Source organism: Bombina bombina, chromosome 5 (genome assembly GCF_027579735.1).
Source record: "Bombina bombina isolate aBomBom1 chromosome 5, aBomBom1.pri, whole genome shotgun sequence".
NCBI lineage: Eukaryota > Metazoa > Chordata > Amphibia > Anura > Bombinatoridae > Bombina > Bombina bombina.
Window position 1 is genome coordinate 438800456 of NC_069503.1, and position 15952 is coordinate 438816407.

General features: G+C 37.0%; 1 protein-coding gene across 1 annotated transcript in view; it reads left to right on the plus strand.

The window, feature by feature from the left end:
* Positions 1–15952, plus strand: part of CPNE4 (copine 4) — a 943422-nt gene that overhangs the window by 882130 nt on the left and 45340 nt on the right. The window contains exons 14-15 of the mRNA XM_053714296.1: positions 5734–5867; positions 8953–9189. Of these exons, the coding sequence (XP_053570271.1) occupies positions 5734–5867; positions 8953–9189 (371 nt within the window). The remainder of the gene's footprint in view (positions 1–5733; positions 5868–8952; positions 9190–15952) is intronic.

Genomic DNA, 15952 nt, shown 5'->3' on the forward strand with positions numbered 1-15952 from the left:
ATTCACTGAACAGCAAGCCAACTCACATTGCTCTAGAAGATTTATGACATCAAGCTAGATATGATACATGTAGAGACCCCAGCCCCCATTGTGGGGCTGTGACAATATGTAGTGGAATCAAGGGAAGTTAATAAAATAAATAAATAAAAGGTAAAATAATTTTAAAATGATAAATAATACATATTGCCATTATTTCTATTAAGTGTGGCCTACTGATTAGTGCTTTTTATATTGTAACAATGAAATAGACTGTTTTATATCCTCTTAAATGACTAACAATCCTCAATTTGCAAACAGACATTAGTGGGGTGTTTTTTGTTTTTTAACAAATGATCCATAACGTTATCATTTTAGATAAATTAAACATATCTTGCAAACATTGTTTACATATTACCACATTAAACACAATTTTTGTAACAATGTAACTTTAAAAAAAAATCACTTTGGATGACAACAGTGATCCCTTAAATGGACACTGTACCCAAATTTTTTCTTTCGTGATTCAGATAGAGCATGACATTTTAAACAACTTTCTAATTTACTCCTATTATCAAATTTTCTTCATTCTCTTGGTATCTTTATTTGAACTGCAAGAATATAAGTTTAGATGCCGGCCCATTTTTGGTGAACAACCTGGGTTGTCCTTGCTGATTGGTGGATAAATTCATCCACCAATAAAAAAGTGCTATCCAGAGTACTAAAACAAACAAAAAACTTAGATGCCTTCTTTTTCAAATAAAGATAGCAAGAGAACAAAGAAAAATTGCTAATAGGAATAAATTAGAAAGTTGCTTAAAATTGCATGCTCTATCTGAATCACGAAAGAAAACATTTGGGTTCAATGTCCCTTTAAATATATTATCCACTATCCTTTAATACATATCTGAAGATCTTGAAAAATAAACATATATACTGTATAATCTGTATATTTTAAGCATTTTAAGTCTTTATGGCTTTGTTTAAACAAATTCATTTGCAGAGAGCATTCTTATAAATGCCCTTGGTGTTCGCTCATTTTTATTCCAGTAGTGTCTATAACAGAAGACCAATACTTTGCCTTAACCTTTCCTAACTGCTGTTCAGCAGAGGCTTCATATCACCTTGTTAATGTCAGTAAGGGATTTGACAGTCATTCTTTATTATCACCTTTATGCATTGAACTTTTGATGCAACCAGTAAATCTGACCATATGGGGATTTGGCTTTATAGCTGGTTCTGACTATTTGAACATGTTATTTTGATCTTTAGCAGTCATATTGTCTATTACAAATGAAAATTATTGCTTACATGACTGCTATAAGCTGTCATCACGTTGAAGCAAGCCCCTCATTTATATATTGAGTAGCTATAACTTTCTAAGGTATACAGTGTATACTTGCTATTCACTGTGATTGGCTCATATTCTCAAATTGAAAATTATTTTACATTTTCTCTTTTAAGGGAACTTGAGGGATGAATTTGAGAAATTTAATCATTAAACACAACATCATCAACAGTCTACAAAATTGGATATGATTTTAAAGTGTCATAATCCAGTGAGACTGGAGAATTTATTTTAATCAGTATGGGCATTACTATATCTTCCTTCAAATGCTCTATATACCCATATATCTTCTGTTTAAGATAAAAAAAAAATATACAGTAGAAATGATTATAAAACTATCATCCATCTCTGTAGTAGGTAACGAAAAGATGCTGAAAAACAGTTTTGCTCGATGGTAATGACACTTTTTCAATAGATATTAAAGTATAATTTCCAGATATACTAATTAAGCTTTATACAAACAAAAGTGGAAGGTTAATTGTAAGTGGAAGTGGAAGGTTAATTGTAACTATAATTATAATTCTGCACAAATGTGAAGGGGTTTAACAAACTAGAAGTAATACTTATGTCACTTAGTCAAAAGAGATTGGCCAAAGTTTTGTGCACCATTACATTACGAGAAATATAGCTAAATTAAAATGTTATAAAATAAAATGTAACCTTTATTAATCTTAGTGCGGAATGAGCAGCGTACTCTGCTTAAAAAATCTACCTCATTGTCTCAGCTCTGTATACAACGTAATGTGAATGAGGTGGTAATATTAATGCTGTATGGTTCTATAAGTTTAACTTGGTAACATCCATACATCAAGCTATGCTTGCAACTAAATTCCTTCAATCCGGGAGCTAGATTACAGTTATCTATCTATAATAACACCAAACCCCTACATAGTATCTGTGGTAAAGTTCATATAGCTGATGGACAAACAGTTTAAAAAAATGGATATGAACTCCATTAGAAGCTGTAATGGAGTTCAATTGCATTTTTTAAATTGCTTGTACATCAGCTATATGAACTTAACTACAGATACTAAAATTATTTCACTTAAATAAAAAGGGATAAAGCCATTGGCATCTGGAAAAGGGCACATTACGTTGTTTTAAGGTAACAAAAAGTAAACCAGGAACAACAGAATTAAAAGCAGAACTGAATTCCTCAAATAAAACATAGGTGGGAGGATTATCCAAATGATGTAAAATATAATATAAAGATAGAATAATCACATCATCCACAGATCTATTAGATTTGTATGCGAACTGTAGCGGATCTTGTAGGGTGCCAGCCAAGGCTTTAAGATGGCACAGCATAACTCTTTCAACGCATTTCATAACAACAGATGTAAGAGCAACAGGCCTGTTATCATTCATGCTCAAAATTAAGGTCTGGTTATAAAAGTCACTAAAAATAGGTGCAAGTTGGTCAGCACAATGTTTCAATGTAGCAGTAGAAATATTGTCAGTGCCTGGTGCTTCTGTCTTTTAAAAATAGAGTTTACTTTTTGTTTGTTTTACTCACTTCAGATTTTAAATCAGAGTTAATTACAGAAGTTGTTATAATATTTATATATATATATATATATATATATATAAGAAGAAGTATCCCAGCAAGGGAAAGAGTATAGGAGACCCGGAGACTGGAGACTTGTTGCAAATAGATATATTTATTCAGCCAAGTTGCCAAACAGCTGGTGCAGGTTCAGATGAACACCTGACGTGTTTCGCGCATGCGCACATGAATACACATACACATAAATACACATGTACACACACATATATACAGTAACTCACAAAAGTGAGTACACCCCTCACATTTTTATAAATATTTTATAATATCTTTTCATGTGACAATACAGAAATGACACTTTGCTATAATGTAAAATAGTGAGTGTACAGCCTGTATATGCCAGAGTAAATTTGCTGTTCCCACAAAATAATTCAACACACAGCCAATAATGTCTAAACTGTTGGCAACAAAAGTGAGTACACCCCTAAGTGAAAATGTCCAAATTGGGCCCAATTGGCAATTTTCCCTCTCCAATGTCATGTAACTCGTTAGTGTTACAAGGTCTCAGGTGTGAATGGGGAGCAGGTGTGTTAAATTTGGTGTTATCGCTCTCACACTCTCTCATACTGGTCACTGGCAGTTCAACATGGCACTTCATGGCAAAGAACTCTCTGAGGATCTAAAAAAAAGATTTGTTGCTCTACATAAAGATGGCTTAGGCTATAAGAAGATTGCTAAGACCCTGAAACTGAGCTACAGCATGGTGGGCAAGACCATACAGCGGTTTCACAGGACAGGTTCCACTCAGAACAGGCCTCGCCATCGCCGACCAAAGATGTTGAGTGCACATGCTCAGCGTCATATCCAGAGGTTGCCTTTGGGAAATAGACATATGAGTGCTGCCAGCATTGCTGCAGAGGTTGAAGGTGTGGGGGGTCAGCCTGTCAGTGCTCAGACCATATGCCGCACAATGCATCAAATTGGTCTGCATGGCTGTCATCCCAGAAGGAAGCCTATTCTAAAGATGATGCACAAGAAAGCCTGCAACCAGTTTGCTGAAGACAAGCAGACTAAGGACATGGATTTCTGGAACCATGTCCTGTGGTCAGATGAGACCAAGATAAACGTATTTGGTTCAGATGGTGTCAAGCGTGTGTGGCGACAACCAGGTGAGGAGTACAAAGACAAGTGTGTCTTGCCTACAGTCAAGCATGCTGGTGGAAGTGTCATGGTCTGAGCCTGCATTAGTGCTGCCGGCACTGGGGAGCTACAGTTCATTGAGGGAACCATGAATGCCAACATGTACTGTGACAAACTGAAGCAGAGCATGATTCCCTCCCTTCGGAGACTGGGCCACAGGGCAGTATTCCAACATGATAACGACCCCAAAAACACCTCCAAGACGACCAATGCCTTGCTAAAGAAGCTGAGGGTAAAGGTGACGGACTGACCAAGCATGTCTCCAGACCTAAACCCTATTGAGCATCTGTGGGGCATCCTCAAACGGAAGGTGGGGGAGTGCAAGGTCTCTAACATCCACCAGCTCCATGATGTCCTCATGGAGGAGTGGAAAAGGACTCCAGTGGCAACCTGTGAAGCTCTGGTGAACTCCATGCCCAAGAGGGTTAAGGCAGTGCTGGAAAATAATGGTGGCCACACAAAATATTGACACTTTGGGCCCAATTTGGACATTTCCAATTAGGGGTGTACTCACTTTTGTTGCCAACGGTTTGGACATTAATGGCTGTGTGTTGAGTTATTTTGAGGGGACAGCAAATTTACACTGGCATATACAGGCTGTACACTCACTACTTGACATTGTAGCAAAGTTTCATTTCTTCAGTGTTGTCACATGAAAAGATATAATAAAATATTTACAAAAATGTGAAGGGTTTACTCACTTTTGTGAGATACTGTATATATATTATAGCCCTTTCCATTCAAACACCTTGCCATATACTTTTGAACCCTTATAACTTTTTTATTAATATTTATATGAACCATTTGTATTAGATAGTGTATATACGAGTGTAACTGTTTATTTAAATGAATGTATGTTGTGTTTTGATGCAACTTTTTAAAAAGCCCAGGCCCCTAGCTCTTTAAGCAATCCTACCATTCACGGCCATGTCTGTTCATGACCTGCTCCGTGGCTCCTGAGCAGTACTTTAAATGTGTATTTTATTCCTTTGCAGGGATTAAACACATAGGCTTGCAGGGTCAATAGTAGTAAAGATTCAAGCTCTAACAAATTAGTGCATTTAATTTATGCTCTACAGTGTCTCTTTAACTATGAAGATTATTCCTTAATCACCATAAAAATAAGATGAGCCTTTTAAAGAAATAACATTCCTCTGCATATTCTTAGCCAATTCTAACTGTATTGAGGGCATAAATATAAATGTGATTGCAATGATTCCCAATATACATTAAAGATGGGATTGTATACCCTTATTCTTGCTCAGACAATTTCAGTGATAAACTAGAATGGGGGGCGGGGGTGGAGGGAGTGCTGCTAGATCTCCACTTCTGTGTGTCCTAAGAAACTCTTTGAGAAGTGAAGTAAGACATTGCTGATTCTATGTTACATCCAAGAAAACTTGATTTTTTTAACCCTAACTAAACATTACATGAAAGAGAACTAGATATGGATCACATAAACAGAAACACATTTTATACATGTACCTAAATATTGTATAGTATAAATCAGTTTATGTCTGTACATTAAACCAGCATGCACTATACTTACATCCAGCATGCACTATACTTACATTCAGTATGCACTATACTTACATCCAGCATGCACTATACTTACATCCAGCATGCACTATACTTACATCCAGCATGCACTATACTTACATCCAGCATGCAGTATTAATGTGTTTTGCTGTATCGTTCTTCTTAGGAATACAAGGAGTAGTAGAAGCCTATCAGAACTGCCTCCCTAAGTTACAACTCTATGGACCAACCAATATTGCACCTATTATTCAGAAAGTGGCAAAAGCTGCCTCAGAAGAGACGCACACAATGGAAGCAACGGTGAGAATTTTACATTGGATATCTTTACTCATGACGGTCCTTTTATGGCCTGTGATGCAAATCTAGAGAATGTATGGTCATAAATGGTCATAAGAAAAGTAAGGTGAAGTGTTTAACTCTAGAACAGGGACACCAAATCATTTATATATGGAGGTCCAGACACTGCTGTAGGCTTGTTCAGGGGCCACACTACATTATACTTATTCATATGCTAAAACTAGCACCTCAAAATAAAATTTAATTATAATCACATTTGTGTTAAAATATACATAAACAATTAGATGCAATTTATTAATTTAACGTAACTGTTTGTAAACTTCTAATTTATTTAAAGTGACAATGTGATTAAAACCCTATTTTCCAACATGCGGTACCAGGTTTAATTATGTGGCAAAAGTGCCTGTTATCATTTTAATTGTTTAACCCTTTTGCTACTGGGAATTTAAAAAAAAAAACTTGCCCAATATACTGGAGAATTTTGTAGCAATTTTGCTATCACTCAAAGTATAGTCTTTTTTTTATTTACCTATCAAAAATATATATATATATTTTAGTAGACAACTCAAGGTATTGATCTAGTCCCATTTTGGTATGTTTCATGCTACTGTTTTGCTGCCAAATGTGATCATATTAAAAATATAGTTAATTTTTCACAAACTTTTTGGTTTCTCACTGAAATTATTTACATATCACTTGTGCAGTTATAACACAAATGGTTGCAAAAGCTTCTCTGGGATCTACTTTGTTCAGATACAGCAGACATGCATAGCTTTGCCATAGTTTTTTGGTAATTAGAAGGCTGATAATTGCAGCTGTGCACCACACTTCTAATATTCAAGTCAGTGAAGGGGTTAATTAGTTAGCTAGAAAATGTAATATTATTATAGTGTAGGTATTACATTCCCAACTGACACCTACCAAACTGATCCCTCCCAAACAGCTCTCTTCTCTCCAGACACTCTGCTCTTATGCCATTTTCGGGAAAGAAAATTAGGGGAAAACATGCTTGTTATTACTGTAATCAGTACACTAGGATTATTTATTTCATTGCTCAATATTTTTTAAATGCTTATGGTGGTCTAAAAATGTAATTCTATACACTAGGAAGTGATTTAGACATTACTAACAGCTATAGATTATGCATAAAATGTTAGAAGGGCAGGGGATAATTGCATAGTAGTATATAGTACCAAATGATGTTTCCTAACATTTTCTAACATTCAATAAGAGCACAGCAAAGTTTAGTTGTAGTGTAGTGGTTGCAGCACCAGGGAGCAGAAAACAGATACCAATAATTTGTTATTAGGTATTTAAGCATGTCTTTGCATCAAATTCTGTTAATAAATGTGAGAAGTATATACATTTCAATCCGTTGAGTGATTTTTTAATGTTATTTCTTAACTGAAAAAAAAATTAGAATAAAATTTTATTTTGAAGTAATATCTTTAGTACATGTGTAAATGTGAGTATAATAATATCTGCCCCCTGGCTAATCCCACCGTTAGCGATGGCCCTGTAAACACAAAATGTTAGGTCACCACTGAGTTAGAGTGTTCATAGAGAAAAAGAAACATGAAGGGATGTAACCAAATTGCATTAATACCAGGCTAGACTTATCATTCTCCAGATAAACAAGATTGTAACTTGTGGGCAGCATTAGCTGCCCTTATTTATCATTGCATAAGCGGATGCTCGTGCAATGCCACACCCTGCTCTGGCACAACCAATTGCTCCAGACCAGGACTTGTCAATCATCCCCAGTAAGATCAATATAGGGTGATTTATGATCTGCCACCTCTTAGGTGGAGGAGAGGGCTTAGGAGGCACTGGCTTAAAATGATAGGGGCATTTGCCCTTTGATAATTTGCCCCTGATTCACTGAGGTCCGTTTATCAACTGGCAGACGAACAAGGTTCACTGTCTTGAACCTTGTACGCCCAGCCTTGTAGCAAGCCGCTGCTTGGGCAATGCTCCCCTTGCTCCTACGTGAGCGGGAGCTGTCAATCACCCTGATCGGATCTGATCAGGATGATTGACATCCAACACATTTTAGGTCTTAAGACCACTGCTACTTAAAGGGACATGAAACCCAATTTTTTTCTTTCCTGATAGAAAATACAATTTTAAACAACTTTCCAATTTACTTCTATTATTAATTTTCTTCCTTCTCTTGTTATCCATTGCTGAAAGGTTTATCTAGGCAAGCTCAAGAGCAGCAGAGAACCTAGGTTCTAGCTGTTGATTGGTGGCTGCATATATATATATCGATTGTGAGTGGCTCACCCATGTATTCAATTAGAAACCATTAGGGCATTGCTGCTCCTTCAACAAATTATACCAAGAGAATGAAACAGATTATAAGAAGTAAATTAGAAAGTTGTTTAAAATTGTATTCTCTTATGTCCCTTTAACTAGCGATTCAAGCTCAATCAAGTGATTCTGGGGCTTCGCCGAAGCTGCATTTGCAGCTTGATAAATGGAGTTGATTAAATCTTTAGAGTGAATTTTCATTATAATGGTATGAACTATGGGTCAAAGTTTGTTTCCATTTCATATGACCATATCACCAGGATAATAATTATTAAAGGGACACTGAACCCAAATGTTTTCTTTCGTGATTCAGATAGAGCAAGCAATTTTAAGCAACTTTCTAATTTACTCCTATTATCAATTTTTCTCTTGCTATCTGTATTTGAAAAAGAAGGCATCTAAGCTTTTTTTGGTTTAGGACTCTGGAAAGCACTTTTTTATTGGTGGATTAATTTATCCACCAAACAGCAAGAACAACCCAGGTTGTTCACCAAAAATGGGCCGGCATCTAAACTTACATTGTTGCATTTCAAATAAAGATACCAAGAGAATGAAGACAATTTGATAATATGAGTAAATCAGAAAGTTGCTTAAAATGTCATACTCAATCTAAATCATGAAAGAAAAAAATTGGGTTCAGTGTCCCTTTAGGCTCTATAACCACTGGTTGGGAATAACAATTTATTTTTACCTAGTTATTTTGTCTATTCTCAGCAGTATACAAGACTCTCATGTCACTAAAAGCACATATTATATTGTGTGTACTCTCTTGCAGCAATACTTTATCCTACTGATCCTGACAGACGGTGTGATCACGGACATGGCTGACACAAGAGAAGCCATAGTTCATGCCTCCCATCTGCCCATGTCAGTCATAATTGTAGGAGTGGGCAATGCTGACTTTAGCGACATGCAAATGCTTGACGGAGATGATGGAATATTAAGGTCCCCTAAGGGAGAGCCAGTACTTCGAGATATTGTTCAGTTTGTGCCATTCAGAAACTTTAAACACGTAAGTTTATTAATCAGAATCCAATACCAAAAGATGTGTTTTTTTAATGTGAAGAAAGAGGATTATGATGTTTGTGATTGATTGGATGTGCCTGCGCCATTAGCATACATGACACTGATTGCACTTTGATGAAAAATTAAGTTCTATGCAGAGAATCTTAACCCTAGCTGGAGATGGATTTGAAAATTGATTTATGGATGAATCTCATACAGCACAGTAATACAATAGATTAGTAGGTATGGTTTGGTGTATTTACTAAGGCCTAGATTTGGAGTTCGGCGGTAAAAGGGCTGTTAACGCTCCGCGGGCTTTTTTCTGGCCGCACCATAAATTTAACTCTGGTATTGAGAGTTCAAACAAATGCTGCGTTAGGCTCCAAAAAAGGAGCGTAGAGCATTTTTACCGCAAATGCAACTCTCGATACCAGAGTTGCTTACGGACGCGGCCGGCATCAAAAACGTGCTCGTGCACGATTTTCCCATAGGAAACAATGGGGCTGTTTGAGCTGAAAAAAAAACCTAACACCTGCAAAAAAGCAGCGTTCAGCTCCTAACGCAGCCCCATTGTTTCCTATGGGGAAACACTTCCTACGTCTGCACCTAACACCCTAACATGTACCCCGAGTCTAAACACCCCTAACCTTACACTTATTAACCCCTATTCTGCCGCCCCCGCTATCGCTGACCCCTGCATTACACTTTTAACCCCTAATCTGCCGCTCCGTAAACCGCCGCAACCTACGTTATCCCTATGTACCCCTAATCTGCTGCCCTAACATCGCCGACCCCTATGTTATATTTATTAACCCCTAATCTGCCCCCCACAACGTCGCCGACACCTACCTACACTTATTAACCCCTAATCTGCCGAGCGGACCTGAGCGCTACTATAATAAAGTTATTAACCCCTAATCCGCCTCACTAACCCTATCATAAATAGTATTAACCCCTAATCTGCCCTCCCTAACATCGCCGACACCTACCTTCAATTATTAACCCCTAATCTTCCGACCGGAGCTCACCGCTATTCTAATAAATGTATTAACCCCTAAAGCTAAGTCTAACCCTAACACTAACACCCCCCTAAGTTAAATATAATTTACATCTAACGAAATAAATTAACTCTTATTAAATAACTTATTCCTATTTAAAGCTAAATACTTACCTGTAAAATAAATCCTAATATAGCTACAATATAAATTATAATTACATTGTAGCTATTTTAGGATTAATATTTATTTTACAGGCAACTTTGTAATTATTTTAACCAGGTACAATAGCTATTAAATAGTTAAGAACTATTTAATAGCTAAAATAGTTAAAATAATAACAAATTTACCTGTAAAATAAATCCTAACCTAAGTTACAAATAAACCTAACACTACCCTATCAATAAAATAATTAAATAAATTACCTACAATTACCTACAATTAACCTAACACTACACTATCAATAAATTAATTAAACACAATTGCTACAAATAAATACAATTAAATAAACTATCTAAAGTACAAAAAATAAAAAAGAACTAAGTTACAAAAAATAAAAAAATATTTACAAACATAAGAAAAATATTACAACAATTTTAAACTAATTACACCTACTCTAAGCCCCCTAATAAAATAACAAAGCCCCCCAAAATAAAAAATTCCCTACCCTATTCTAAATTAAAAAAGTTACAAGCTCTTTTACCTTACCAGCCCTGAACAGGGCCCGTTGCGGGGCATGCCCCAAGAAGTTCAGCTCTTTTGCCTGTAAAAAAAAACATACAATACCCCCCCCCCAACATTACAACCCACCACCCACATACCCCTAATCTAACCCAAACCCCCCTTAAATAAACCTAACACTAATCCCCTGAAGATCTTCCTACCTTGTCTTCACCATCCAGGTATCACCAATCCGTCCTGGCTCCAAGATCTTCATCCAACCCAAGCGGGGGTTGGCGATCCATAATCCGGTGCTGAAGAGGTCCAGAAGAGGCTCCAAAGTCTTCCTCCTATCCGGCAAGAAGAGGACATCCGGACCGGCAAACATCTTCTCCAAGCGGCATCTTCGATCTTCTTCCATCCGGTGCGGAGCGGGTCCATCTTGAAGCAGGCGACGCGGATCCATCCTCTTCTTCCGATGTCTCCCGACTAATGACGGTTCCTTTAAGGGACGTCATCCAAGATGGCGTCCCTCGAATTCCGATTGGCTGATAGGATTCTATCAGCCAATCGGAATTAAGGTAGGAATTTTCTGATTGGCTGATGGAATCAGCCAATCAGAATCAAGTTCAATCCGATTGGCTGATCCAATCAGCCAATCAGATTGAGCTCGCATTCTATTGGCTGTTCCGATCAGCCAATAGAATGCGAGCTCAATCTGATTGGCTGATTGGATCGGCCAATCGGATTGAACTAGATTCTGATTGGCTGATTCCATCAGCCAATCAGAAAATTCCTACCTTAATTCCGATTGGCTGATAGAATCCTATCAGCCAATCGGAATTCGAGGGACGCCATCTTGGATGACGTCCCTTAAAGGAACCGTCATTAGTCGGGAGACATCGGAAGAAGAGGATGGATCCGCGTCGCCTGCTTCAAGATGGACCCGCTCCGCACCGGATGGAAGAAGATCGAAGATGCTGCTTGGAGAAGATGTTTGCCGGTCCGGATGTCCTCTTCTTGCCGGATAGGAGGAAGACTTTGGAGCCTCTTCTGGACCTCTTCAGCACCGGATTATGGATCGCCAACCCCCGCTTGGGTTGGATGAAGATCTTGGAGCCAGGACGGATCGGTGATACCTGGATGGTGAAGACAAGGTAGGAAGATCTTCAGGGGATTAGTGTTAGGTTTATTTAAGGGGGGTTTGGGTTAGATTAGGGGTATGTGGGTGGTGAGTTGTAATGTTGGGGGGGGGTATTGTATGTTTTTTTTTACAGGCAAAAGAGCTGAACTTCTTGGGGCATGCCCCGCAAAGGGCCCTGTTCAGGGCTGGTAAGGTAAAAGAGCTTGTAACTTTTTTAATTTAGAATAGGGTAGGGAATTTTTTATTTTGGGGGGCTTTGTTATTTTATTAGGGGGCTTAGAGTAGGTGTAATTAGTTTAAAATTGTTGTAATATTTTTCTTATGTTTGTAAATATTTTTTTATTTTCTGTAACTTAGTTCTTTTTTATTTTTTGTACTTTAGATAGTTTATTTAATTGTATTTATTTGTAGCAATTGTATTTAATTTATTTATTGATAGTGTAGTGTTAGGTTAATTGTAGGTAATTGTAGGTAGTTTATTTAATTATTTTATTGATAGGGTAGTGTTAGGTTTAATTATATCTTAGGTTAGGATTTATTTTACAGGTAAATTTGTAATTATTTTAACTAGGTAACTATTAAATAGTTCTTAACTATTTAATAGCTATTGTACCTAGTTAAAATAAATACCAAGTTGCCTGTAAAATAAATATTAATCCTAAAATAGCTATAATATAATTATAATTTATATTGTAGCTATATTAGGGTTTATTTTACAGGTAAGTATTTAGCTTTAAATAGGATTAATTTATTTAATAAGAGTTAATTTATTTCGTTAGATGTAAATTATATTTAAGTTAGGGGGGTGTTAGTGTTAGGGTTAGACTTAGCTTTAGGGGTTAATACATTTATTAGAATAGCGGTGAGCTCCGATCGGAAGATTAGGGGTTAATAATTGAAGGTAGGTGTCGGCGATGTTAGGGAGGGCAGATTAGGGGTTAATACTATTTATGATAGGGTTAGTGAGGCGGGTTAGGGGTTAATAACTTTATTATAGTAGCGCTCAGGTCCGCTCGGCAGATTAGGAGTTAATAAGTGTAGGTAGGTGTCGGCGACGTTGAGGGGGGCAGATTAGGGGTTAATAAATATAATATAGGGGTCGGCGGTGTTAGGGGCAGCAGATTAGGGGTACATAAGTATAACGTAGGTGGCGGCGCTTTGCGGTCGGAAGATTAGGGGTTAATTATTTTAAGTAGCTGGCGGCGATGTTGTGGGGGGCAGATTAGGGGTTAATAAATGTAATATAGGGGTCGGCGGGGTTAGGGGAGCAGATTAGGGGTACATAAGTATAACGTAGGTGGCGGTCGGCAGATTAGGGGTTAAAATTTTTAATCGAGTGGCGGCGATGTGGGGGGAGCTCGGTTTAGGGGTACATAGGTAGTTTATGGGTGTTAGTGTACTTTAGGGTACAGTAGTTAAGAGCTTTATGAACCGGCGTTAGCCAGAAAGCTCTTAACTCCTGCTATTTTCAGGCGGCTGAAGTTTTGTCGTTAGAGCTCTAACGCTCACTGCAGAAACGACTCTAAATACCGGCGTTAGAAAGATCCCATTGAAAAGATAGGCTACGCAAATGGCGTAGGGGGATCTGCGGTATGGAAAAGTCGCGGCTGAAAAGTGAGCGTTAGACCCTTTAATCACTGACTCCAAATACCAGCGGGCGGCCAAAACCAGCGTTAGGAGCCTCTAACGCTGGTTTTGACGGCTACCGCCGAACTCCAAATCTAGGCCTAAATTAGAGGGTTTTTTTTCTGGGTTTGGGGCAAAGTACCTGGACTCCCCCTTTCATTTAAACAAAAGCAAAGTGAAGATATGAAGCCAGCACAGCTATTTTGCGAATTTTGCAATTTAAAAGTTAGCTTTTACTTAAGTTTTCCATTAAAATATATAAAAATAAATGAGAACAAGGCAACTACCATAAAAATCTGCTAGCTTAATGAAAACATCGCAATGCCAGCAAATTCGCAATTGAAAAAATATTCTCCAATACATGGTATTAAATATGTATATATTTTTGTGGAAAAAGTAGCTTAGGGAGGTCTCATTAGGAGTTGTTTTTTTGCCAAATCGGCTTCCCCATAAATTTCTAACCACCTCCCTCTTATCCATTTCCCCTTTTCAGGTTCCTACCTTGAAAATACAGAAAAGCTAGTAGAAATTATATTACATTAGAAAATGTTGCCCCATTGTGGTCACCTTTCATATCCGCTTCCTCAGGGGGACTTGTTATAAAGCATTTTTTCATGAATAAAACAACTTAGACTAGTATGTTTGTTTTTGTTTTTTATAATTTGTGATATTTATCTAATAAACAATGTGGATGTGAGATACTGTTCTATGTAACAATAACATCCTGCTTAACACGCTCATACACTCCCAGTCTCACCTCATTCCTAATCCCCAGTCTTGATATGTATTAACTAGCATTGAGGTCAACTCTTGCTAAAGTGGAAGAAGATCTTAGTGTTGTTGGAACATATTAAATAGTTTTTAGAGCTTCTGTATATAACTGAGTTAAAAAATACATTTGAGTTTAGGTGCAGGTGAACAAACCAAGCCGCAGTGCTTTATACAACTGTGTGCTAACTCTTGCTCTAGTTGAAAACATTACAAATGGTTCTTTTATGCTACATTATACTTCCCCCTATAGCAAACTTCATTGATATCCCTCTAACTATACTTTATGATTCCGTTATCTGTCGCTGTCAATTTCTTCTTTGATGTCTTATAACCATCTCTGTTTCTTACTCCTAACATGCATTCCATCTTATATTCTGACTGCATAGTCTTTCTATCAGATCAATATCGCCCATCTAAGGTCTCGCTTCCATTGAGTCGTAATTCAGTTTGCGTGCACTCGCAAACCGTTAAATATGCTGTCGAAAGCAATATCGTTTATCGACTGTTTCCAATGGCGCGTTATACCTCAATATCGGCAGCTGGACTCCGGCTGCCGAAAAAATCTTTGCGTCCCATAGAAAGTAATAGAAGCCATTAATCAATAAATTATACCAGGTTTCCAATGAAAGCGCAAACCGTTAATATACTGTCGGAGGCTGTCGATACATTGAGAAATATTACACCCAGCTCAACTAGGTGTAAAAGAGGAAAATTGTGCTTTTTGAGACCTATTTTCTATTGAAATTAGAAAACTTGCAAATAATGCAAGTATTTTAATGTAGAAATAAATTGTTTTAAATAATATTTATTGTTGTCTCATGTATAGAAATAGTTGAACTTATATTCTAATAGAAATATCAGTATATATTTAAATATAATAATATATGCAAGAACATATCTACAGAATGCAAACTAGACCTATGCCTAGGGCAGCAATACATATTACTTATATTTATGAAGTGGTAAATATAATTATATTAAAAAATAGTATTTGATTATTAAAAATATGGATAAGTGTATCTTTATTTTTCTTGAGAGGTGATCACTGGTAAGGAGCACGGACGTTAAACGTAAATTCTATAGCGTAAGGTCGGGTTACCTTAGCAACTAATTGATTTTCAAGAAATCCGACATCAGATGGAAGCGTTAACACAACGTTAACTTACAGCTACACGAAAAGAGCGACTGCACGCTATCCGCAAAATATTTCAATGGAAACCTGGTACTAAAATGGAGCCGTAAATTACTTTTAGCTGTCGGCCGCTTCGGTAGCTTACGGCTCCATTTTTAACGACTCAATGGAAGCGAGGCCTCAGTGAATTGATTCACTAAGCTCAGACTATGTAATTATTAAAACATATCACATTTATAAAATATTGTTCTGTTTCCATTTAATGTGTTATTGCCTACAATTTTCTGCAGATGTATTAGCTAATTATAATGGTATATTCTTACCATATCATTATCAGGCTAAATATGTTCTGCAAGTGTAATAACTGTCTTTTTTTTTAACCTGACTGACTGAAATGTTCACTTTAATCTAGTATAGTAACAAAAGTCCAATGCATTTAACT